Source organism: Papaver somniferum, chromosome 10 (assembly GCF_003573695.1).
Source record: "Papaver somniferum cultivar HN1 chromosome 10, ASM357369v1, whole genome shotgun sequence".
Classification (NCBI taxonomy): Eukaryota; Viridiplantae; Streptophyta; class Magnoliopsida; order Ranunculales; family Papaveraceae; genus Papaver; species Papaver somniferum.
In genome coordinates, this window is record NC_039367.1 from 29,910,171 (window position 1) to 29,936,525 (window position 26,355).

At 37.2% G+C, this 26,355-nt stretch overlaps 3 protein-coding genes and 1 long non-coding RNA gene across 10 annotated transcripts; 2 read left to right on the plus strand and 2 right to left on the minus strand.

The window, feature by feature from the left end:
- Positions 1-594: 594 nt before the first annotated feature.
- Positions 595-5,600, minus strand: LOC113318284. Of its 7 annotated transcripts, none has more exons than XR_003344393.1 (6): positions 5,388-5,600; positions 4,814-4,961; positions 4,114-4,278; positions 3,348-3,987; positions 2,303-3,225; positions 595-1,482 (listed from the first exon to the last, which is right to left on the minus strand). It is a non-coding gene; the product is annotated as an uncharacterized LOC113318284 (long non-coding RNA). The 7 variants fall into 7 exon arrangements; XR_003344392.1 differs by having other exon boundaries at positions 2,303-2,563; positions 3,128-3,225; positions 3,348-4,278; XR_003344395.1 differs by having other exon boundaries at positions 2,303-2,570; positions 3,128-3,225; positions 3,348-4,278.
- Positions 5,601-9,680: 4,080 nt separating this feature from the next.
- Positions 9,681-12,062, plus strand: LOC113315464. Its single transcript, XM_026563740.1, has 3 exons — positions 9,681-10,319; positions 11,657-11,716; positions 11,991-12,062. The coding sequence occupies exons 1-3, from the start codon at positions 9,681-9,683 to the stop codon at positions 12,060-12,062; spliced, it is 771 nt and encodes a 256-aa protein (XP_026419525.1).
- Positions 12,063-13,978: 1,916 nt separating this feature from the next.
- LOC113317874 lies at positions 13,979-14,891 on the minus strand (the record flags this gene model as incomplete). The annotated part of the gene is made up of 2 exons (XM_026565994.1): positions 14,515-14,891; positions 13,979-14,118 (listed from the first exon to the last, which is right to left on the minus strand). Coding segments are annotated over exons 1-2 (471 nt in total), but the record flags the coding sequence as incomplete, so codon positions are not given.
- An 8,932-nt stretch (positions 14,892-23,823) lies between these two features.
- On the plus strand, positions 23,824-24,558 carry LOC113315465. The gene has a single exon (XM_026563741.1). It carries the CDS (start codon positions 23,824-23,826, stop codon positions 24,556-24,558), a length of 735 nt encoding a protein of 244 aa, XP_026419526.1.
- Positions 24,559-26,355: the final 1,797 nt, after the last annotated feature.

Genomic DNA, 26,355 nt, shown 5'->3' on the forward strand with positions numbered 1-26,355 from the left:
GAGCACTGTTCGGTGCTGCGCGGTTCACCTAGTTGACCAAGTCAAGTGTTGTTCTATTCAGCGTTCCTCATTTCGCTTTCTATTCAGCGTCCAGCGTCGTTCTATTCAGCATCTAGCTGCTAGATTAGCACTATATCCTACTTGGGAGGTTGCCCTAGCTAACGTGGATTGCTAATCTAACTGCTAGATTAACACGCCATAGGACTAAGCCTAACTACCAGCGTAGCACACCATAAGACTAAGCCTAACTACCAGCGCACAAACAACCAAGCGTGTGTTTCATTACAGATTTTTCTAGGCAGTCATGATCCATTCAAGCATGCATGTAGATACATTGCACATCTGTTAAAGCTTTGGTTTTTTATATATTTTTATTTGTTCATATATATTGATCGATGCTACAGTCTGGTAGGAGACACTACTCTTGATATTACAGTCTGGGAGGGGAACACATTATCGGTCACTAATATGGGGAACAATGCAGAGACAGTGGCGCATATAGAGGAAGTTCCGCCACAAGAATACATGCCCTTGCTGTACACTGTAGCCCGAGTCCCGACTATAAAAGGAGCACTAGGTAAGACCCAATAACCATCATCAAAATATCAGTTTCTACATTAACTTGTATATCCATAAACTTTCATAGTTTTCATCTAAACAAGACAAAAATGTCTTCCTCAAACAAAACTCTCCATGCTCGTTCAATCAGTTTGCCCACCAGATCCAACCCACTCGCTGCTGCAGTTGAGGAACAACTCTGCAAATTGAGATCTTCACTTCTCACCTCATCTATCTCCAACAACTTGGTTGCTCTGAAGGACTTGTATGAATGTGTTGAGGATTTCCTCTCTACCGAAGATGGAAAATGCTTAGACGCAGTGTTGGACAAATCTGTCATGTTGTTGGATGTTTGTGGAACCATTAAGGATGTATCATCTCAAATGAAGCAATCTGCCCAAGATCTTCAATCATCTATCCGAAGGCAATCAAATGAGTTTGACGCATACATGACCTCAAGAAAGAAAGCCTGCAAAGTCATTCAGAAATGCCTTTCAGATCTTAAGAAAAAAACACCAACAAAAACAATGACCTCGTTACCGATGTCCTAACAAAAGTTGAAGCAACTACGCTTGCAGTTTTTGAATCTATCTTGTCTTTCCTATCTGCACCAAAGCAAAGGTCACTAGTTTCAAAGTTGACCAACAAAAGTGCAACCCAACAAGTTGTCAATAAAGTAACCAAGATCGATGCCGCATTGAAATCCAAAGTCATTGAAGCAAAAGACGTGCAGAAGTCATTGGCTACCCTTGAAATGAACCTTCAAGAACTTGAAGATGGACTAGAATCTGTCTTTAGGTGTCTGATCAAGAACCGAGTTTCACTTCTTAACATCCTAAACCAATAGATCCATAGATATTTCACCTCCCATTGGTATTTTCCGCCTTTTATTAGGAAATGCCTAATGGAATTTTACTGTACATACTGTATACAAATGAGAAACAAAGTATATTAATACAAGAAATCACTTTACTCGAAACAATTTTAGCAAATTATCTTTTTTTTTTCAGTATTACACGATCCACCAATAACGCAAACTAATTACTCGGTAATTAATTAAGGCCTTGTTCTACCTGTCTTTGTTTAGATGATTAAGGAAGCATTGACATTGTTTTTGAATATATGAGATGAACATGTGAAGATTCTAAATGTTAGAGAAACAAGGGGCATATGCATAGGCTGTTCAGCCAGAGATACGAAAGAATCATTCAGGATGACACGTCTGTGTCACATATTGTATTAATTCAAGGCTGTCAAGATTCTAAATGTTAGAGAAACAAGGGAACTTATGTATAGGATGATCAGCTAGAGATACGGAAAATTATTCAGGATAATGTGTTAGCATCACATCAGATTGATTATAACAAATTCAACGCTGTCAGATTCTAATTGCTAATGGATTACCAGACATGGATACTCATTTTTAAATAGAGCTCAAAACTTTTAAGTTCTGGCAATATGTGTGTTTATCAATGTCAATATTTTGTTGGTACTTGGTATCCAATTCATGCACACATCCAGATATCATATCTTACTGCACGTACCATTGTTATCCTTGGTTTGTTGTTCTATGTATGTAAGAAGGCATAATATGGGTATCAGTATTCTCTGAAGGCATGCAATTTTACTATATGTCGTAGTTCAATCAAGAGACAACCATAAATAAACAACTAAAATGAATAAAAATCTGCATTAATCATGTAAAAGCCGATATCCAAACTGGACAAAGTATTCGAATGCTTACCTGATTTTTTATGTGGAGTGCATCAAAATAAGCAGCGCCTATAGGAGTTGGCGACACAAAATTTTCTACTCATTTCTTCCAAATTTGTCCAATTAGAAGCGCATTGCCTCCAAGGTAAAGGTAATGCAACATGCAACCATCTTGATTACCACCTGCCTGCATATATAAGCTGCTTCTACCATAATCCCAAGCCTTTTGCATTCCCTTTCCTATCTTGTTGTAGGCACTGGTTGCTGGTAACCAATCTTAAAGTACAAACCGCTGAAAACTTCAAACAATTATCAAGCTGCATTTTAAGGTTAGAGTTTGCTGAAAAGTCTTAATATAGACGTTTCAAATTCTGTCACTTTTTTTAGACGGGAGAGGATATCCAAAAAAAAATCGAACAACTTGCTAATATTCCGCGGCCTAACGGTTTATTTTGCCACTGTTAAATTGAGTGTCCCTTGCAGCTTAATTGGATATATAGTTCTTTAGTTACTATATATCTTGATATGCTACATGTTACTAGATTACAGGAATGGATAGAAATTCGAATAACAACCAAATGAATATAGACAACAGGAGGAGCCATCTGATTCATCTTGTTTCTGTTTACATGCTCTTTTTGGTTCCTAAGTTTGAACATTTATAATAAAATGCAAGGCTGTCAAGATTCCAACGGTTGGGAAACGTATACATCGATCATTATGCGTATCATTACAAATCTTTATAGGTAGTAATGCACTCATGCACGTACTTGCATATTTGGCTAATTCTATAGGATTCGTCTTATAAAATAAAATTATATATTAATTGATGCTATAGAGTCAGTAGGGTACATACTATTGATGGAGGGAACAGTGCAGAGACAATGGCGTGTATAGGGGAAGTTCCACCACATGAATACGTCCCCTTGCTGTACATTGTAGCCTGAATCCTGACTATAAAAGGAGCACCAGGTGAGAACCAATAACCATCATCAAAAAAATCATTTTCTACATTAACTTGTATATCAAATTAAATTTGTTCTTAGTTATCTTCTACATAAGGCGAAAATGTCTACCTCAAACAAAACTTTCCATGCTCGTTCAATCAGTTTGCCCACCAGATCCAACCCACTCGCTACTGCAGTTGAGGAACAACTCTTCAAATTGAGATCTTCAGTTCTCACCTCATCCATCTCCAACAACTTGGTTGCTCTTAAGGACTTGTATGAAGGTGTTGAGGATTTCCTCTCTACCGAAGATGGAAAATGCTTAGACGCAGTCTTGGACAGATCTGTCGTGTTGTTGGATGTCTGTGGAACTATTAAGGATGTTTCATCTCAAATGAAGCAATCTTCCCAAGATCTTCAATCATCTATCCGAAGGCAATCAAATGAGTTTGACGCATACATGACCTCAAGAAAGAAAGTCTGCAAAGCCATCCAAAAATGCCTTTCAGATATTAAGAAAAACACCAACAAAAACAATGACCTCGTTACCAATGTCCTAACAGAAGTTGAAGCAACCACTCTTGCAGTTTTTGAATTTATCCTGTCTTTCCTATCTGCACCAAAGCAAAGGTCACTAGTCTCAAAGTTGACCACCAAAAGTGCAAACCAACAAGTTGTCAATGAAGTAACCAAGATCGATGTCGCTTTGAAATCCAAAGTCATTGAAGCAAAAGAAGTGCAGAAGTCATTGGCTGCCCTTGAGATGAACCTTCAAGATCGATGTCGCTTTGAAATACAAGTTGTCAATGAAGTAACCAAGATCGATGTCGCTTTGAAATCCAAAGTCATTGAAGCAAAAGAAGTGCAGAAGTCATTGGCTGCCCTTGAGATGAACCTTCAAGAACTTGAAGATGGACTAGAATCTGTCTTTAGGTGTCTGATCAAGAACCGAGTTTCACTCCTTAACATCCTCAACCAATAGATCCATAGATATCTTCACCTCCCATTGGTATTTTCCGCTTTTTATTAGGAAATGCCTCATGGAATTTTTACTGTACAACTGTATACAAATGAAAAACAAAGTATATTAATACATGAAATCACTTTACTCGAAACAATTTTTGCAAATTATCTTTTTTTTGTTTTGCTTCAGTAATTACACAATCCATCATTAAAGCAAACGAATTACTCGGGTAATTAAGGCCTTGTTCTACGTGTCTTTGTTTAAATGATTAAGGAAGCATTGACCTTTTTAAAATAAATAAATACGAGATGAACATGCGAAGATTCTAAATGTTAGAGAAACAAGGGAACATGCCGTTCAGCGGGTGATACAAAAGAATCATTCAGGATAACACGTCCGCATCACATTGATTGTATCAAATTCATGGTTGTCAAGATTCTAATTGTTATAGAAACAAGGGAACATATATATAGGCTGATCAGTGAGAGATATGAAAGAATCATTCAGGATAACATGTTTGCATCACACCGTCAATAACAAATTTAAGGCTGTCAAGATTCTTAATGTCGAGACTATTCAACCAAAAGAATAGCTACTCGTGCACAATTATGTTAATCATTTTATGACTTACCAGTTTGATTAACCTGCAAAGTGATTTTCCTTCCTATCTCCATAAGTGACTAAGCGTATTGGTGTATGTATATGTCTTTGATAAATGGAACAACCCACAGACATGGGCGACTAAAGCGGAAGTCCACCACCATAAAAACCTGAAAGAACTGAGCACAAGAGCCTTAATGAGATTCCTCATGTCCCCTATAATACTGTATGTTTACTCTGGAATACCAGTAACCCTTTTGTGAATATACTATATAAGCAATGTTCTTGTAAACAAAAGGTGATTATAAAGAGAAGACGTAACATGTCTGCTAGTGGCCAAAATTAGCACCAGCGTATGAGCAATAAAGTTTAAATTCATTTGGGAGATTGATTGTAGTACTAACGCAATTGCCCTATTCTTTCACTAAAATTAGTTAGTTCGCACATTAAAACAGACAGATCAATCCATTTGGCGAACCCACAAGATCAGTACAAAAAAAAATCTAATTCAGGGGTTAAATTGATCCTTCTAGTGCTGATAATGGGTGTCAATAATCAAAATAGTAGCATGGTTTATTGTCAGTCAAAAGAAAAACCCAAGTTACCTGAATCGTCAGAAGATTAGAGATCTCTGAGAGAAGGATGGATGGATGATGAACAACATCTAAGTTTTGCATAACCAATTTGGATTCTAAAACTGATTCGGTGGGCAAATGTGTTAAGATGTCCAATTATTGTGATGCCCGTTTGGGAGCTCCATCGAGAATCCTGTGAAAAAAACTAGGGCTTGAAAAAATGGAGAGAGAGAGAGTAAAATGGAAGGCGCAAACTGAATGCAAGTGTTCGCGAGTACAGCCTTCGCTAATAAACAGCCACACAGCAAAGGGTGTAGGGTCAAGGGTGGGGAAGTGGAGCCCGACGGGACCCATCCAAACGGACCAAACCCAATGGGAGGAATTTGAATTCGTCCTTTTACCCTTCTTTCATTATTTATTTTTATTTTATTTTTTTTTGAAGAAACATCGAGATCAGGCCTGATCCCTAGCCTGAGAAATGGGTTGTTGTTATCTTGATTAATAGGAGCGGGTTTGGGCTGTTTGAAGAATTGAATCAATTTTTCGACTGGAGAATCAACCATCAATTCATGTACAATCCTAGGAGGACCATCCTCTTGTAAGCATTCTTCGATCTTCACTTCCATGTTATGCTGCATATCCTTCAAATACCAATCGAAGTTCTCTCTGAAATTTGGAGACTCATACTCATGAGGGAATGCAATTCTGCATGGCAGACGACTAACTATGTACTCGTATGTGTCCCTAAAATTTGGTACTGAAGCCTATGAAACTCCTACTATTTCCCACTGGCTAGAAGTTGCTTATGCTCTCAATGGCATTAAATTATGTAAAGTTTGCAGAATCCTTGATCACCCAAGCCCTTTATGTCCTGCTCAACCAAATCAAAACCATCCTTCTCACCAGTCTCTACTAACTCCCCAACCAGCTCCTCCACCAAGAACTCCACAACAAAAAATTGTCCAAGCTGGTAAAGATATGATCCACAGAATTTACTCAGATGCTGATGTTGCTGCTGAATTTGAAGCAAAAATGAAGGTTGCTAAAAGATTGGAGCTTGAAAAAGCCATTGCAAACATTGCTTCAACTTCAAATAGTCATATCATCTTTGGAGCTCAGTCATTTCCCATTAATCTTTCAAGCTCTCATCACCCTGATGTTCTGGCTTGTCAAATAAAAAATAGAATATTAGAGCTGGCAAAAAAGATAGCGGGTTCTTACAAGAAAAAAATTTCAAGAATGAAAGCTGCTGCAAGCCTGCAAGTAGGGCTGTTCATGGTCGGTTTTGGTTCGGTTTCTAGCCAAACCAAAACCGAAACCAATATTATTGGTTTCTAAAAATCTAAACCAAACCAATCCATTAACCATTGGTTCGGTTTCCAAATGGTTCCAGTTGGTTTCGGTTTATCCCAGTGGTTTTTGGTTAACCAATAATTATGTCAAACCAAAAAAAAATACACAAATTTACAGATAAAAAAATCGTAGTTGCCGATAGTATTGGTTTACACAAATATACAGACAAAAAAAATCAAGAATAGTTAAAGCTTACTCTAATTCTAGAGATCAAATGAAGATATATAATATATCTTAATTTAGATATTGACAAATACAAAAGAAGGAAGACGGGAAGAAAAACGTCGAGTAGCAGCAGCTGTAGTTGGGGGTGGAGAAGGGAGGCGGCTGAGAGAAGGAGAAAGAGAAAGAGGGAGAGTATCATAATGAAATATTAGATTTAGGGTTTCTATTTATCCTCTAAATTAATGGGTAGAATCTAATACTTTTAAATCGACGGTAGAAATTAAGTTTAAAAATTAATCGGTTCCCCAATGGTTTTTGGTTCGGTTTTCAGGTCAAACCAAAACCAAACCAGTAATGTCGGTTTTTCAACATTTTTTACCAAACCAATCCAAATCTAAATGGTTTGGTTCGGTTTCTTGCTTATTGGTCTGGTTCGGTCGGTTTCCAACGGTTAACCGACACCATGTTCAGCCCTACCTGCAAGAGATCATCACATTAACAACCCTGAAGTAGAAATTGATGCTGAAGTTGCAGCTGCTGATATCACTGCTGCTGATAACATTTTCCCTGCTTCCCCTGATCCTAAAAAGTTCCCCTTCAATACCCTTCCCACTCTGGCCCAGTTCAAAGCCAATATGGATATTTAAATATCCAAAAACAAGAAGGAAGCTTGGAAAGCCAAGAAAAAAGCTCATAGTTTTGGAAACTTAAGTGAAACCATTCCAAATTCTACCCCTCATGACCCTAAAAGAAAGAAACCTCTCCGTAATGAGAATAACCACATATCTAATAGTTCTGAGATGGCCGACATCATGAGACACAAAGACTTGACTGAAGATACTAATGATCATCTGAGCAACCCTCCTACTCTAATGACTAATGGTACCTTGGAAAGCTGGTACATTCTCTCATCCCTTCTTTTATCTTTTTTTTTTAGGATCTCTAAATCTCTTCTTAATAGTCCATTACATTATAAGCACTTACTATGACCAAATCATTAGAAGGCTTGCATCCAAATACCCAAATGTGTCATACTTCTGGCAATTTTTCACTGCTCTGGCATGGAACTGTCAGGGATTGAGAACAAGGGATGCTCAGAGCTACCTTAATGATATGTTTAATAAATTAAATCCTGACATAATATTTCTCTTTGAAGCTAAACAAAATATATGATAAGCTTAAGAAAACTATGCATGATATTGGTGTCAACAATTTCTGGTTTGTTAATCCAGTAGTGGAAGGCGGCACTGCTGGTGGATTAGCGTTGATATGGAAAAATAATATTTCTTTAGACATTTTGGACTTTTCCTTAAACCATATCAATGCCATAATCAAACCTGCCAATAGCACATCTTGGCTTTTCACAGGTTACTATGGTAGTCCTTATGATACCTCTTCTAAAGTTAACTCTTGGAAAATGATAGATAAAATTGCAGCCACCAATAAATTACCTTGGTTGGTAATAGGTGACTTCAACTTTATTCTTCATGATATTGAAAAATTCAGTACACATCCAATTGATAACTCTGAAGCATTTTTATTCCAAAACAAGATCCTTGACCTTGATTTGATTGATCTTGGTTGTACTGGTTGTCCATTCACTTGGTCAAACAAAATAAGGGTCCATGCTCTTACTGAACAAAGATTAGATAGAGGTCTAGCAACTGATGATTGGCTAGCCCTTTATGCTAACACCACTATCACCAATATGTTAGCCATTGGGTCTGACCATCAACCCATCTTGCTGAACTCTGACCCACACTGGAAAAATGTAAAGATACCTTTCAAGTTCTTTGGACCTTGGCTGGACCATGAAAACTTCAAGAAGATTATAGCTGACTGCTAGAGCAAAGGTCTCTCTGGTTTCAATGCCTTCACCATTGCCAAAAGACTCAAAGATATAAAGCTCAAAATCAGAGTATGGAACAAGGATGTATATGGCAACATAAAGACTAACATTGAAGAATGAAAGAACTTTTTAAACTGTCTCCACAACAATTATTTCAAGATTGATAGAGGCCATGCTTTAGCTGATGCAAGGAAACAACTCAAAACTTGGCATGACATAGAGGAAATTTTTTGGAAAACCAAAAGCAGAGATCAACTAATAAAATTAGGAGATCAAAATACAAACTACTTTCATAGAGCCACTAAGAGTAGAATTGGAAGAAACAAAATTGATAAAATACAAGATGAGAAAGGAGATTAGATCACTGACTATCAAGAAGTCAAGAACTGCTTCACTACACACTTTTCCAACATGGCTACTTCTGAAACCATAAACTCACCAGAAATCATCAATCTCATATCCACCACCATAACATCAGCTGACAACAGTATGCTCAACAGACAACTTGACCACAATGAAATAAAGTCCATCCTCTTCAGCATGGCTAGTGAAAAAGCTCCAGGTCCTGATGGATTTCCACCAAATTTCTTCAAAACCAACTGGGAAATAATAGGAAATGACATTATAAAAATGGTACAACACTTATTCAACTCTGGCCACTTACTCAAAGAAATGAACTTTACCTTCATATCCATCATCCCCAAAATTGACAATCCTACATCTCAAGCCACTTTAGACCCATAAGCCTTTGTAACACAACCTATAAAATCATATCCAGACTCATATCCCAGAGAATGAAACCTCATCTCAACAAAATAGTATCCCCATACCAATCATCCTTTATCCCCGGAAGACAAATATCTGACAACATAGCAATTACTCATGAAATAATACACAACATGAGATCCAAAAGAGGGAAAAAATGAGACTCTGGAACTACGGGTATCAAAATAGACATGGCAAAATCTTTTGATGGAGTGGACTGGACCTTCCTTCTATCCATAATGCTGAAAAATGGCTTCAATGAGCAAAGGTGTAACAAGATAAAGCAGTGCATATCAACCTCCACTTCTGCTGTTCTCATAAATGGTTCACCTGAAATTTTTTTCAAACCCTCCAGAGGATTAAGACAAGGTGACCCTTTCTCACCCTATCTCTTTCTTTTCTACATGGAGTCCTTATCCAGACTTATCTATGCTGAGGAATTGGGCCTTATACATGGCAAAAAGATCTGCAAAATTGCTCCTGCTATCAACCATCTTCTTTTTGCTGATGACTGCATGATCTTCTGCAAAGCCAACTTAACTGAAGCTCAAAACATTATGGATATATTACATATTTTTGGAAGCTCCTCTGGGAAACTCATTAACTATACTAAATCTGAAGTCTTCTTCAGCAAAAACACAAACCCAAGCCTTATACCTCAAATCAGCAGCACTATGGGTGTTCAAATTCTTCAACTGGATGATAAATATCTAGGTTCACCCCTTTTCACACATATAAGAAAAATCATTTCCTTTAATCTTGGAGTGGAAAAACTTAAGCTGAGATTATCTAGTTGGAAAAATGTGCCCCTAAACCCTGCAGGGAGGGAGGTGCTCATCAAATATGTTACTTCTTCTACTTGTATCTATAAGATGAACTGTTTCAAGATCCCAAATAAAACTTGCAAAGAAATCAACAACTTCAAAGAGATTTCTTCTGCGGGAAAAATATAGAAAGCTTAGACAACAGTCTGCAAACCTAAAGATCTAGGAGGATTGGGCTTCATGAGTATGGAACTTTTTAACAATTCTATGATCACAAAAATTGGCTGGAGGTTAGAGCAAGATAAAGACTCTCTCTTGTACAAACTTATGGATGCAAAGTACCTAATGGTCAGGATGTTCTCAATATGGACATAAAATCAAAATATGGTGACTCCTGGATATGAAAAGTAATTCTAAACGGCATCAGTAACGTTCAACAACACTGTGTCTGGAGAATTGGAAACGGGAGAAGAATTAAACTTTGGAAAGATATCTGGATTCCAAACACCAATACATGACTTCTTAGATATCCAAATTATCATCATCATCTGGAAATTTTGGAGGCTCTCCTTCTCCCTAATGGCTCCTGGAATGAAACCCTAGTGCAAGCTCTCTTCTATCACCCTGTTGCTCAAGAAATCCTTGTTCTAGAGACTCATCCTAATGAAGAAGACAAGATAACATGGACCCTAAATGACACAGGAAAATTCTCTGTCAAGGATTTATATAAAGCAAAGATTGGCACTCTTTACAGAAATGATACAATGGCAGGCAACTGGGAGGAAATTTGGAACATGAATGTGGCTCCAGTCATAAAAATTTTCATCTGGAAATGTGCTCATGGAATTCTCCCCATTAATGCTAAAACAACAGTCTGCATTATATTGATCCCTTATGCACCATTTGCAATAGTGGGGATAAGGAGACCATGACACATATGCTTCTAAACTATCCTGTTGCAACTTTAGTTTGGCAGGAAATCATTGGCTCTCATAATACCCACTTTGATAGGAATACTATTTTCATAGACTGACTCAACTCCTGGTTTCAAAATGGGGTGACCATCCAGGACTGCAACATCTATGCTACTACTTGTTGGTACATCTGGAAAGCGAGATGTGATCTGATATTCAGACAAATTAAACCAAATGCGGCCATCACTTCAATGCGCATTAAACAACATCTTTGCAACCACAATAGAATTCACAACATGCCATAACATATTATGAATGATTTCTCCCTCTTACCTGAGGAAATAGATTCAAATATGTCACACAATATCATTCTTTACAATCTGAATCAGAATGTTCCAATGGATTATGGGAAGATCATCAAAATATGTACTTTGCAAGATCCTGAAACTTTGATTTACTATACTGCACTGACTATGATGGATTTTGCAGGAAACATCAATGATACCAGAGGACATCCAGGACATTTTGGAGCTGGGGGAACAACATGAGGTGCATACCTAGCTTTCCAATGGGCCAAAGAAATGCAACACACAAAAATGGAGATACATGTTGAATCCATGGAGACTCTAATTCAGTTCAAACTTCTCTACTGTCAAGCTTTTAAAGGAAGATTCCATCTAAGTTTCTATGAAAGAAGTAATAGTGAAGAGGAAGACAGTAATACTGAAATCAACCCAAAAACTTTTATTTTAGTAAATATTAAGCTCATCCACAGACTTCAAAATATGGATTCTTTTAATATTGCACTCTTTTGTAAGAACAGTGCTGGAAGGATGTGCAGTCCTTCCAACGACAGTTCTCTATATCAGCCTTAGGTGCTCTTTTGGTACTCTAAGTTTTTCTTTTTTGTTTTTTCTAACGTAGAAGTAGAATCGAAAGGGTGTCCCGATATCACGTGTGAATTATGAAGTAGTTTTTCAACTTAATTAAGACGCAAAAGTTAATAGCATGTTTTGATAGCATATCAGAAGTAGCTTTTCGGTTTCTAAAAGTCGGAAATTAGTTTGGCTGTAAAATCTCAAAATGACTTCTAGAAGTCGAAAAGTTAACCTCTTGTGAAGCAAAATATTTTTACTTCTAACTTCGATTTCTGATTTTGACTTCTAGAAAAGCATAAATCAGAAACAGATTTGTATCCAAACATTGCTAAAAGTTAATTAATAGGTTGTTTGACAACAGAGCATTTCCGTAGAAGTCATAAATAGAAATAAATATTCAAAAAATCGATAATTTTTATCGTATTTTAACTGGGAGACTTTATGTTATTAGAGCAACTGCAGTGGTGCGAGTATAACCAAAGATCAAAGACCAAAAAAAACGACTAAATTTGAGTTTAGTCTGGTGTGTGACGCTACGGGTAGAAGACTAAATTTGATCGAGCGTAACACTGTGCATCCGCCCGTTGTTTTATAAAAAAAAAAAAAAAAAAAATTGGGGCGGACGATTAAATCTCCGCCCGTCCCACTAAAGAATCAAAGTCATCTTATGGAGCGGAGGTGTAAACGTCCGCCCCATACAAAATTGAAAAACAAAAATGGCGCGGAGATTAAAAACACGCCTGGTGTGGGGCGTAAACTAAATGTACGCCTGGTGTGGGGCGTAGCCTTCAGGTCCCGCGCGATCAAATTTGGGTTTAGTCTTGGTCCCAGACCAAATATAGTCTGAAATATAGTCGATGGTCAGGATTTAATCGATAGTCCGTCCCACTACGTCTCGTTAATAAACCAAATATTTGGGTTTAGTCGCCCACTGTGGATGCTCTTAGGAGACTTGTGATACTCTAGACCTCTGGTCACTCTGTATTTATTTACCAGTACTAGGAGACTTGTGATACTCAATGATTTAGCAACACATAAACTAGGAGATTTTATTTTATCAAGATCAAGTCTCGTGACTGTTTCGGTTTCTGATTTCTTAATTTTTATTTTGGTAGGGCATAACCGAAGTCCACTAGAATGGTATGCACGACAAAAGATTGCAGTTGGAGCTGCTCGTGGATTGTGATACCTGCATGAGTGTAGATTAGGTTTCATTGTCCATCGTGGATATAGTCCAAATAATATACTCATCAATCATGACTTTGAGCACTGGTGCAAACACAATATAATTGGGTTGAACTTTACTAAAATTCTAACTTAGCATAGGTCCTGAGTTGAGTTCTGACCTGTAGACCCATTCATCCCATCGTCTCAGTGTATACTGTATAGGAAGGGTATTTTTTTCAAGGACCTAATTAATACCCATTTTGATTCACCATGATATTCATCTGATTAACTTATATTCATTCTTGCCTTTCTTCAAATATAATTCTTCGAAAAGCTACTACGAATCATGGAGGGTGACATGTTGATGGACTCAAACAGGGGTTAGTCCTCGAGTGATTTCGGGGTTGAGTGTATTTTAAATCTCAGGGATTTTGAGAGAGTTTGAGAGAGTGTAGGGAGTTTGAGAGAGTTTTCTGTTTTTGAGTTCAGGGAGTTTGAGGGAGTGTAGGGAGTTTGAGAGAGTTTATTAGAGGGAGTTTGGGGGAGTTTGAGAGAGTTCACTCCTAACTCATTCTCTTTTAAGAAACAATAAACACTTATTTGCAAATAACATTGATCTTTAATCAAAAGAAAAAAATAAATGAAAATGATCATATCTCTGTATCAATAGCATGTTATTTTGTGCAACGAGATAATTTTTTTTCCCTTCAATTTAACGGTCTCCATACAATTCTAACTCCCTTTGTTCACGAACATTTTCCCACATATCATCCGCTATACTCTTTCTCCATGCATTAGCTTCTTGACGTTGTTGTTCTTGAGTTTGTTGTGTCAAAATTTCATCGTCATTTACAAGCGTTGATGGATGGATATCTTCCTCTTCCTCTTCCTCGACCGGAAACTCATCTGAACGGCATTCTTTTCGTAAGAAGTTGTGTAAGCCTGCACAAGCTGTCATTATCTCCGCTTGCACCTGATACGGAAATGGAGGTTGAGACTTAAAGATCAAGAAACGAGACTTCACAACACCGAACAATCTTTCAACTACATTCCTCAAAGAAGCATGACGCTTGTTAAATAATTCTTCAGCCTTTTTCGCATGATTACCCGTACCGGAAAATTCTTTCAAATGATAACGTTGGCCACGAAATGGTGTTAAACAATATCGTCGGTTTGCAAACCCACCATCCCCCAAGTAATATTTACCTGAATAAAACACAAAAAGAAAACTTCGTCAAGTAGAACCCGAATATAACTTAACCAAAAAACTCAAAACTTCACATTAGATAAAAGTAAAATTACCTTGCGGTATTTTCAGTCCATTTCTTTTTGTCATTGCGTCGTTAAGTATTTTCGAATCATGAGAAGATCCTTCCCATCCACTGAGCACGTATATGAACTCCAAGTCGAAGTTGCAAACCGCTAACACATTTTGAGATGTAATTCCATGTCGATTCCGATAAACGGCTGTATTTATTTTCTCTACCATTGCTGGGATATGTGTACCGTCCATAGCTCCAATGCAATCCTTAAAGTAAGGATAAAATCGTGTACTCTCACGAATTTTAAATGGAGTTGCACTTGTTGGCTTAGCCATCATCCTCGGAGCTATAGAATTTAAAGCTCGCAACATCCTGTTGAAGTTTTTACTAACTGTCCACCGAGAGCGACCAAATGTGTCACGTATTGTGCAATATCGTGAACTTTGGCCAACAACGAGTAAAAATGTACCAAGCATTTCTTCAATAGAAACACATCTTGTATCACATAATGATGTAGTTACTCTAATGATACAACATAGTTTTAGAAAAATATCAGGGTACATCCTATAACTTCTTCGAAATTCTTCTGGGTCTTGACGCAAAACTCTCCTTATATAATTATATCCAAACAAAGTAACTGGGCGTCTCATTGGTCTTTCAATACGCTGACTTTGTATGTATTGCAATTGCTTGATTATATCCATCAACCATGAATGCACCGCTGAAAGTATATTCAAAAATATGGATAGTTCAAATTCATTATTGCTGCTTACCTCTTCATCATCACTGCTTTCTTCTTCTGTATCAAAGGCTTCATCTTCACTATCAGTAGATAAATCCAAATCAGACATGTTCACCTAAAAAGATGATAAAAGTACTTTTTTTTTATTAGAATCATCATTATTTCAAAAGCATAAAAGTATATGTATATAGAAAATAAGCATATAGAATATAAAGTTCATAAATTCAATCATAATAACCATAAAGATGTCAACCCATAAAAATTAGTAGCAATCAATCCATAACAATAAGTTCTCAACTTGGAGAAAAGAAAAATTAAATACTAATAGTTATGAAGAAAAACGATCAAATGTTGTAACTCTAAAATCCCATTAAACCTAATAGAAACTTGCAAAGATGACAGGTTTATACTTTTAACTTTGAACCAATCCACAACTTTCTCTCTTCAGGAGTAAAACGTATGAATAAGTTCTTCTTGTGATTTTTGTCCAGCATTTCAATTACTTTCAGCTTATCTTCCAAAGAAATTTCATTCATTCCATAAACAAGATCCCGTACTTGGTTATCTTTCTTATCCTTATCAATTCTGCGCATTTCTTTTTCAATTTTACGGTCTTCTTTCTCTTTCGCAATAAGAGCATGCATTGAATCAATAGAAGAAGCAATCGATGAACTGTTGGCAATCAATTTCTCTAGATAATCAGACTGCCCAGTAGGATTAGTTGATGTAGAAGAGTCACCAATGTCACACCTTGGTCTTTTCTTTGGTGCCGTTTTTCTGACAGGAATTTTCTTTGTGTTCATATCTTGAGTTTCATCTTTATCTTGTTCATCACTTTCCTCTAAGCCATATCCCACGTATGATACGTTAAAAGCATTATCATATTGCTCTCGTTGAGTATAATAATCAACATCGAAGTAATCATCTTGTTTATCTTCCTTATCACAGGTTCTAGCACTTGTACCCTCATGGGTAAGATCAACTGTAACTTTTCCAGAAGCACATTTATTCCCAAAAACAATAAGCAAGTCACCATAGTCTTACCATTATCTTCCCTTAAGTTAGTTTGGTTTGGATGGCTCTGTTAACATACAAAAAATAAATAAAGGATAAAGCATGAATCAGAACTCTGCACAAAATAGAAGAAAACAATATCAAATTTAGTTTTCAGTAAGTAACACACACATACCTCAAAGTAATTGTTCCACATCTCGTCGGATCCATTAATCATCTTGTTAGCATCATCCCAACCGAATTCAGAAGTACAAGATTTAAACAAATCCTGGTATTGACCAAATCTAGTCTTCAGCCATATATGTTTCCCTTTATAGTTCTCAAAAGATTTGTCACAACCACATGCTTGGTTAAGTTTTGGAAGTATCTCCTCTTCCACTATTCTCTTAGTAAAACATCCAGTAGTGTCTTTCTTCTTCTCAAGTGTAGCTTCTACCAACAGTTCCAATAATTTCTGTCTCTCGAGTTGTCCGTTGTTTGTAATTCGTAATCACTTCCGTTTCCGGTTCCGGTTCCGTATTCTTATTCTTCCTAACATTCTTTTTCTTCTTGTTGTTTTCAGCAGGTTGGCTGGATTTTTCCATTCTATGGTGTGACATGTTAGCTACATTAGTACGTAGACTAATACTAGAACTTAACAAAACAAGGATAGTAATAACACCAAACAGTCTAATGTAAACATGATAAAAAAATATGATACTATATTACACAGTACTAACACGCAGAGCTACTTAGCCAAATTGTTAATCAAAGAAAGTCCCTTAGCAACTCCTTGCAAAAAAAGCACCGTATGAATTGGCTAAAACACGCCAATACGGAATGAAGTACGCCACTGTATTGAACTTTGACATATATAATAGAAGATAAGTATGTGTCTAAATAAGAGGACTTAACAAGTGATAGTGATTCTCAATGACACCCATGCAAAGTAGCAAGCCAATTAATGCATGATGACATAACAAATTATGAAGATAGCTGTAAAGGAATTCTGTTTCACCGAAACACAGTTTCAGATTGTCCAATCTTTGCAGTACTAATACTTACCTGATCCTCTTGAAATTTTTACGGTACACTTACAACTCAATAATCCACAACACACTCAAAAATCATAGCATTCCAACGGTTCATTAAAAAGATACATTACTCAGAACCCGACTACTTTCAATACGTGCATACAGAATTCAGTTCCGGATTTCTCACACTTTGGTGTACCTAAAGTGATCAGAACTTCATGAAATTTCTACAGTAGGAAACCTTCATATACACAAACATCATACTAAAATTTCAGCTTTGTCCGATAAGCGGAGAATGAGATAAATAGGAATCAGTCCCCTATTCGGGATTTAAACTCAGCAGACCATAGTCATATATTGTGCAAGCTTTGCAGTAGCAAACGTGACCTGATCCGCGTGAAAATTTTACTGTACTTCTATAACAAGTTACATACTCAAATTTCATCATATTCCAAAGGTTTAATTTAAAGATATCATTATAATCAAATCATGCAATTTCTTACCAAGATCTTTTGAACCACAAATTAGGGTTTTGACAGAGAGAAAGTACCCACAAAAAAAAACTATACACACAATCAAAATAAACAATCATGGAGATCAAAGATATGAAAAACCATCAAAATAGTACACAAATCAAACTATTATAAACAATCATGGAGATCAAAGAAGAAAAAAAACATACCTGGAAAAACGTTTCCTCTTCTTTCTCCTATGGTTTTCTACGCACTAAACTCCTTCCCAAATCTCTACTCTTTTGAGAGATTTGTTGTGAGACCAAAATACACTAAAAACTCCTTCGAACTCCCCAAAGCAACCAACTCCCTAGTATTGTAGGATTTTATGACTAACAGGGAGTTCAAGAGCTTTTTTTAAACTCCCCAGCGACTAACAAGTGTTTTCTAGAGAGTTTAGGAGACTCCTCTAAACTCCCCCACGACTAACGGAGATTTGGAGAGACTCCCTCAAACTCCCTCAAGACTAACAGGAGAAAACCTAAATACATTAAAATCTCTCGAACTCTCCCACGACTAAACCCCTGGAACTATGTAAAATTCCAACATGTCGTGCAAAATGAATAAGACACAGTAATATCTTTTATAAGTAAAACATTAGATTAATATTTATTTGAAAAGTTAATTCAATTCAATAATGCCAAAAAGAACAAAGAGATTTGATTTAACAAAACTTTAGAATTGCTTTCAGATGCTAAGTTGGCGCTGCTGATAATTGTTTTGGTGCTGCTCCATTACATGCCCTTCCGTCGACGTTTCTGAACTCCATTAAATCTAGTAGCTAATTTACGATTTGGCGCTCTTCCCCCGGTTGACATTCTTGGTGCAATAGTAAGAGGACAACCTTCGATAAGAGCATTCCAACTTTTGCACACTTCTTTGCATCTAAGAAATGATTTACCTGGTAACCTACTGAATATATTGAAGAACAAAGTCGATGAAAGCCTATTGTTGATGTTTTCGATTTCATCATTGATATCACTGACATGATTACTTGAAGAAGCCATTGTGATTATGATTGAAGATGAAGATTTCAGAGGTTGTTTTTTCTTTTTGTTGTTGTTGTTGTTGTTTTTTTTTTTTTTTTTTTTTGTGATTTGTTTATACTAATACTACTATTTTTCTGTATAAATAAGTGATGAAAAACAAACGAAACCCTAAATCGTGTTTTACTGGGAAAAGAGAGTGTTTAAACGTGGTTTATTGTGAGGCCACTATATACGTGTTTATCCACGTTTCGTATTTCCAAAAAATCGGCGGATTTTATTCCCTCAATATAAACGGAAATAAGAATAAAAATGTTAAATAACTAAAAATATGTCGAATATTACGGGTTCCGTTTTCGGGTAACGGCTTTAAATTTCTAGATAGTGAACCCTCAAATTTGAAAACGTCACAAGAATCATAACCAAACAAGAATCATAACCAAGCGATTTACATGGAACTAAGATTACTAGGAATGATCCGGAATCCAAGAATCTGGTGCCTATAACAGTTGATTAAGTCAATGAGATTGGACTGAAAAATACCTCTCCAGTTGTGAAGTCCTTTTGGGCTAAATGTTCTTGCTTATTTATTATTCTTGCGGCTGTGAAATACATGGGAGAGTCATACTTAGCTGTTTTATAATTTTTACTGACAATAGCAGGAAGTTGAATTAATTCTCTGATCCATTCATTCATTTTGGATGGCTTTAAGTTTTTGGGTTATATTGGAATCTAATCACAGCACGCAAGCAAGAACTGCATGCGTCCCCATATTATCCGATCAAGAAGGTAATCTCATGAATCTAAAGTTATTTTTAAAAGTTCAAAAGAAACATTGCTTGATCAGGTCAGCATGAACTACAATCTCCAGCAGCTTAATTAAAAGTTATTTTTAAAAGTTCAAAAGAAAAACTAAAAAATGCAAGAATTAATTAAAATAAATAAATAATACGAAAGACATCTCGGTTCGAGTTGAAGCACTCATGCATCCTAATGTGCAAGCCAATTAACTTTCCGGACGCACAAGTTAACAATCAACTAGCAAGATCTTTCAAAGAAACAAGGCTAGGAGTATGAGGAATTGCATGCACATCCTCCCCTTGTGGACCTTCAGAGCAACTGCGGTGGTGCGATCAAAACCAAAGATCAAAGATCAAAAAAAAGACCAAAATTTGGGTTTAGTCCGTGTTGTGACGCAACGGTACATGATTAAAATTTCATCAGGCGGACTTTAAAAGTCCGTCCCATTTTTTTTTTGTAAAATTTCATCAGGCGGACTTTAAAAGTCCGCCCCATTTTTTGTAAATTTCATCAGGCGGACTTTAAAAGTCCGCCCCATTAAAATTTCATCAGGCGGACTTTAAAAGTCCGCCCCATTCTTTGCAATTTTCATCAGGCGGACTTTAAAAGTCCGCCTCATTCTTTTTTTTTTTTATTTAATTAAAATTTCATCGGGCGTAATTTAAATCTCCGCCCGTTAACAAGCGTACTTTAAATTTACGCCCAGCAACAAGCGTACTTTAAATTTACGCCCGACTATATTAGAATTTGGGATTTGGTCGCGACCATATTTGGTCTGGAATTTGATCTTTGGTTGGGATTTGATCTTTACTCCGTCCCACTGTGTTACGATCTCATCCCAAATTTTTGGTTATACTCGCCCACTGTGGATGCTCTCAGCATACCATAGTTTCTTAGGAGGAGTGGTTGTAAGGTCATAACAAGAGAAAACGTCATTCTGCCATAACAACATTTCACTCTCTGTTAAAGACAGTCGACGCTTCGAGTTAAATTTTGAATCCCATTTTCTGGTGAACACCTTGATCCAACAAAAAGAGTTGAAGTAGGTATTCTCTTTCAAACGACTACTTCGTAGGGAGACGTTCATATTTTTCTTCTTCTTGAATGCCCATATATCCATCCGTCCACCACGATTTAAACAACGGAAAATGGGTCATTTGGCCAAATATTTTTTAAACATGGTTCAAATGGACGAGTAAAAATTAGCATGGGTGAAATGGACGCCAAAAAAATAGCAAGGATGAATCTGGATTCATCCCGACTTAAACTTAAAAAATAGTAAACATGAAACTGGATGCATCCTGATATAAATTAAAAATAAAAAAAGTATTTGAAAATGGGTAGGATGAAACTGTTTATATTCTGACAATTTTTATATTTTTGTCCATTTAAACAGTATCAAAATCTGGATATCCTTTTCACCCAGAAATTGTTGATTTTGGTCTTTTTAACCGATTTTATGTTTAAACAAAGACACAGATTCCCACCAAGCGACCGAGACGAAGTTTATCATAGAAACCGGAATAACCGGAATGAATACGACAAGGTGGGGATGGGAGAGTTCGAAACGTTTCATCTGTCGAATCAAAGGCTACGATATCCCATTTTGATGTTATATTTAACCAGTGAAGAGCCCCGTTAGCAAAAACCCCAGCACCTGTTAACCTGTAAGGAGCATATGTGAATTCTTGTTCTGTCCAGCCGCAGCCATCACCAATGGTGTAGACTTGGACTTGGATGCAGGAATTTATCATGGAATTGTTAGAATACGGGCATCCAACTCAAAACCAATTGGCGATGAGTGGAGAGGCCCTAAGAGCGTCCACAGTGGTGCGAGCATAACTAAAGACCAAAGACTAAAAAAAAAGATCAAATTTGGGTTTAGTCCGTCCTGTGGCGTAGCGGGTGACGAGTAAATTTGGTCGCGCGTTGATATAAAGTCCGCTTCATCGTCCAGCGTAGATAAAGATTACGCCTGGCATGGGGCGTTGATAAAGATAACGCCTGGTATGGGGCGTTGATAAAGATAACGCCTGTATGGGGCGTGAACTATAGCAACGCCTGGTGTGTGGGACGGAGATTATATGTTCGCCCGGGTTCAAAAATAAAAAATAAAATAAAATGGGGCGTTGATAAAGACAACGCCCCAAGCAAAGTTTTCAAAACTTTGTGAAGGTGGGATCATGACTATATCAACGCCTGGGTGTCCGGCGTTAACTTTACGTACGCCCCATCCAGGCGGACATTATACCAACGCCCCATCCAGGCGGACATTATACCAACGCCCCATCCAGGCGGACATTATACCAACGCCCCATCCAGGCGGATATTATACCAACGCCCTGCATCAGGCGTTAACTTTACGAACGCGCGGCTACAGGCGGACATTATACCAACCCCCGTCGGGTAGGCGGACATTATATAAACGCCCGACTATATTTGGATTTGGTCTTAATCGCCGACCAAATTTGGTACGAGTTTTACTCTTTGATCAAATTTTGATCGATGGTCCGTCCCACTACGCCAGCCCACTCGACACCAAATTTGGGTTTAGTCGTCCACTGCAGTTGCTCTAAGAGATTATAAACCGCGGGATCTTAAATTTCCCAACAATGTGGGACTAATAATCTCAACACGCCCCTTCACTGTAGCCTCGTTGGGTCTAACACGTGGAAAATAAATCGGGTGATGCGGAGTAAAGGCGCGGTCAAATGACTCGTCGCAAATAGCCTGCTCTGATACCATGTTAGAATACGGGCATCCAACTCAAAACCAATTGGCGATGAGTGGAGAGGCCCTAAAAGATTATAAACCGCGGACGAATATGAACAACCATGAACGCATCGGTGGAACAGCAATAACCGAATCCAAGACGAGTAAAGAAGTCTACCTGCGCCAACTTGCGAAGACGAACACGTTCACCAGTGATGGGATTGAAAACGTATATAAAATCACCGAATTTAGACTCATCCATACCAGCGAGTATAGGCTGATAAGTTTTGTAACACACCAAACCATTGCAAGAACCAATTAACATGTAAGATCTAACAGTAATACTTATATCGCCTAACTTTGTAACTGTTGTGTGAAAATTCTGCTGTACTCCGGTCAAGTTTAAGCTTACCCTCGGAGGAGCAGAAGATTGTTCTCTATAGTAAAGTTGGATAGAGCCAACGAAATTGCTCAACGAGAACGTACTTTGGATATGACCAACGAGATTGCTCGGGAATTTTGTGAAAAGCATACCTGGCTTGGGTTTCTCAAAGAGACTTCGCCAGAGTTTGCATACTCTTCTGCATTGCAAGATGGATTTGATAGGCAATCGAGAACGTATTTCTAATACTATATCTAAACTCAAGTTCTCCATCAGTACAGGACGGCTGCCGTTTCTATCTTCTCGACGAACTGATCATCATCTCTTGTTAAATAGCTAGCTAGGATTTTCTAATGTGAATATCGCATTTCTAAATAGCTAGCTAGGGTTTTCTAAATGTGAAATGTAACTTCCGGAAATGATATTTCTGTTCGGCTCACTAGCCCACAGCTGATGTGGCACATTATCTCGTGCCTCAGCTGAAGTTCTTGGTAGAAGCAGCCATGAGACTCTTTATATATACAAAGGCTATCCTAGATAGCGGACGCGTGTTGCATGTATTTGTCTTGCTTAATTGATTGTACTGTACCTAGCAACTTGGATACATAGTTCCTTAGCTGTTATCCTAATATGCTACATGAAATTTTTATTTCACGGGAACAAAATTTGGCAACTGGATGCAAAAAAAAAACACAAGAGAAGGATAGAGATGAGTCATTAGTTCGGTTCTCCGTGTTCCCTAGAGATGATCAAGCGCGCGCATATTGTTGTCAAGTTCAAATATAATCTTACACCTTTCTGTTTATAAGCGTGTATATCATTACAGATCTGTATATATATAGGTAGTAATTATGATCCATTCATGCACTACATACATTACACATCTGGTTAATTATTTACAGGCTTTGTTTTTTTAAAGTTTTTTTTCTGCCGAATGTTGATCGATACTAGACAGTCTGGTAGGGGGACACACCATTTGTCATTGATAGAGGGAACAATGCAGAGACAGTGGCGCATATAGAGGAAGTTCCACCACATGAATATATCCCCTTATTGTACATTGCAGCCTGAGTCCTGACTATAAAAGGAGAACTAAGTGAGAACCAATAGTCATCATCAAAAAATCATTTTCTTCATTAGCTTCTATCTCTAGCTACTACCTTCTTCCTCTTTAAAATAAGGCGAAAATGTCTACCTCAAACAAAACTTTCCATGCTCGTTCAATCAGTTTGCCCACCAGATCCAACCCACTCGCTGCTGCAGTTGAGGAACAACTCTGCAAATTGAGATCTTCAGTTCTCACCTCATCCATCTCCAACAACTTGGTTGCTCTAAAGGACTTGTATGAATGTGTTGAGGATTTCCTCTCTACCGAAGATGGAAAATGCCTAGACGCAGTCTTGGACAGATCAGTCATGTTGTTGGATGTCTGTGGAACTATTAAGGATGTTTCATCTCAAATGAAGCAATCTTCCCAAGATCTTCAATCATCTATCCGAAGGCAATCAAATGAGTTTGACGCATACATGACCTCAAGAAAGAAAGTCTGCAAAGTCATCCAAAAATGCCTTTCAGATCTTAAGAAAAACACCAACAAGAACAATGACCTCGTTACCGATGTCCTAACAGAAGTTGAAGCAACCACTCTTGCAGTTTTTGAATCTATCCTGTCTTTCCTATCTGCACCAAAGCAAAGGTCACTAGTCTCAAAGTTGACCACCAAAAGTGCAACCCAACAGGTTGTCAATGAAGTAACCAAGATCGATGTCGCTTTGAAATCCAGAGTCATTGAAGCAAAAGAAGTGCAGAAGTCATTGGCTGCCCTTGAAATGAACCTTCAAGAACTTGAAGATGGACTAGAATCTGTCTTTAGGTGTCTGATCAAGAACCGAGTTTCACTTCTTAACATCCTAAACCAATAGATCTATAGATATTTCACCTCCCATTGGTATTTTCCGCCTTTTATTAGGAAATGCCTCGAGGCATTTTTACTGTACATATTGTATACAAATGAAAAACAAAGTATATTAATACAAGAAATCACTTTACTCGAAACAATTTTTGCAAATTTATCTTCTTTTTTTTTCCAGTAATTACACGATCCATCATTAACGCAAACGAATCACTCAAATAATTAACGAAGGCCTTGTGCTACCTGTCTTTGTTTAAAATGATTAACGAAGCATTGACATTTTTTTTAATATATGAGATGAACATGTGAAGATTCTAAATGTTAGAGAAACAAGGGAACACATGCGTAGGCCGTCCAGCGGGTGATAAGAAAGAATCATTCAGATTGACACGTCTGTGTCACATATTGTACTAATTAAATTCAAGGTTGTCAAGATTCGAAATGTTAGAGGAACAAGGGAACATATGTATAGGATGATCAGCTAGAGATACGAAAGAATTATTCAGGGTAATGCATCACGTCAGATTGATTGTAACAAATTCAAGGCTGTCAGATTCTAATTGTTAATGAATTACCAGACATGGTTGCTCATTTTTAAATAGAGCTCAAAGCTCTTAAGCTCTGGCAATGTGTGTGTGTCAATGCCAGTATTTTCTTGGTACTTAGTATCCCATTCATGCACATATCCGGATATCACATCATATTGCATGTACCATCGTATCCTTGGTAGTTGGTTGTTCTTAGGATGTAAGAAGGCATAATATGGGTATCATTATTCTCTGAAGGCGTGTATAAATAAACAACCTAAATGAATAAATCTGCATTAATCAATTTAGAGCCGGTATGCAAACTGGACAAAGCAATCAAATGCTTACCCGATTCTTCATGTAGTGTGCATCTACGCCTATTGGAGTTGTCAACACTAGATCTTCCATTCATTTCTTCCAAATTTGTCCAACTAGAAGCATTGCCTCCCAAGGCAAAGGTAACGCAACATGCAATCATCTTGATTACCACCTGCCTGCATATATAAGCTGCTTCTGCAATATTCCCAAGCCTTTCGCATTCTCTTCCCTATCTTGTTGTAGGCACTGGATGCTGGTACGTACTCAGTCTTAAAGTAAAAATCGCTGAAAGCCTTCAAACTATGAACAAGCTATATCTAAAGGTTAGAGTTCGCTGAAAAGTTTTAATATACAGATGGCAAATTTTGTCACATTTTTTTTTGACGGGCCACGGTATCCAGGAAAAATTGAACAGCTTGCTAATCTTCAGCGGACTAATGGCTGATTTTGTCACTGTTCAATTGACTGTCCCTTGAAACTTATTGGATATATAGTTCTTTAGTTACTATATATCTTGATATGCTACATGGATAGATATTCGCGTAACAACCAAACAAATATAGACAACAGGAGGAGCCATTTGAATCATCTTGTCTCCGAGACAGAGATAATTAATAAATTGCAGTGTTAGTAAGTTGAAATATCATTTTACACCATCTGTTTACATGCTTTTTGGTTCCTAAGTTTGAACCTTTATAATAAAACGCAAGGCTGTCAAGATTCCGATGGTTGGGAAACATATATATCGATCACTGTGTATCATTACAAATCTTTCTAGGTAGTAATGTATTCATGCACGCACTTGTACATTTGGTAATTCTATAGAGTCAGTTGGGGACATGTTGGAAAACGATTAATAAAAAAAATAATTTTTTAAAGTTTTAATAAAAAATTATAATTTATTGTTTTATTTTGTGAATGAAACTTTTTAGTCCCACATCGTGGAGTTTCCAATATTTAGT

Excerpts from the sequence above, each read along its gene's own strand:
- LOC113315464 (XM_026563740.1), top strand. The coding sequence starts at position 9,681 with ATGGCAAAATCTTTTGATGGAGTGGACTGGACCTTCCTTCTATCCATA. Across the intron at positions 10,320-11,656 it reads TAAACCCTGCAGGGAGGGAG|GAAACATCAATGATACCAGA; the intron begins GTGCTCATCAAA and ends TGGATTTTGCAG. Across the intron at positions 11,717-11,990 it reads AGCTGGGGGAACAACATGAG|TGCTGGAAGGATGTGCAGTC; the intron begins GTGCATACCTAG and ends TTGTAAGAACAG.
- LOC113315465 (XM_026563741.1), top strand. The coding sequence starts at position 23,824 with ATGTCTACCTCAAACAAAACTTTCCATGCTCGTTCAATCAGTTTGCCC.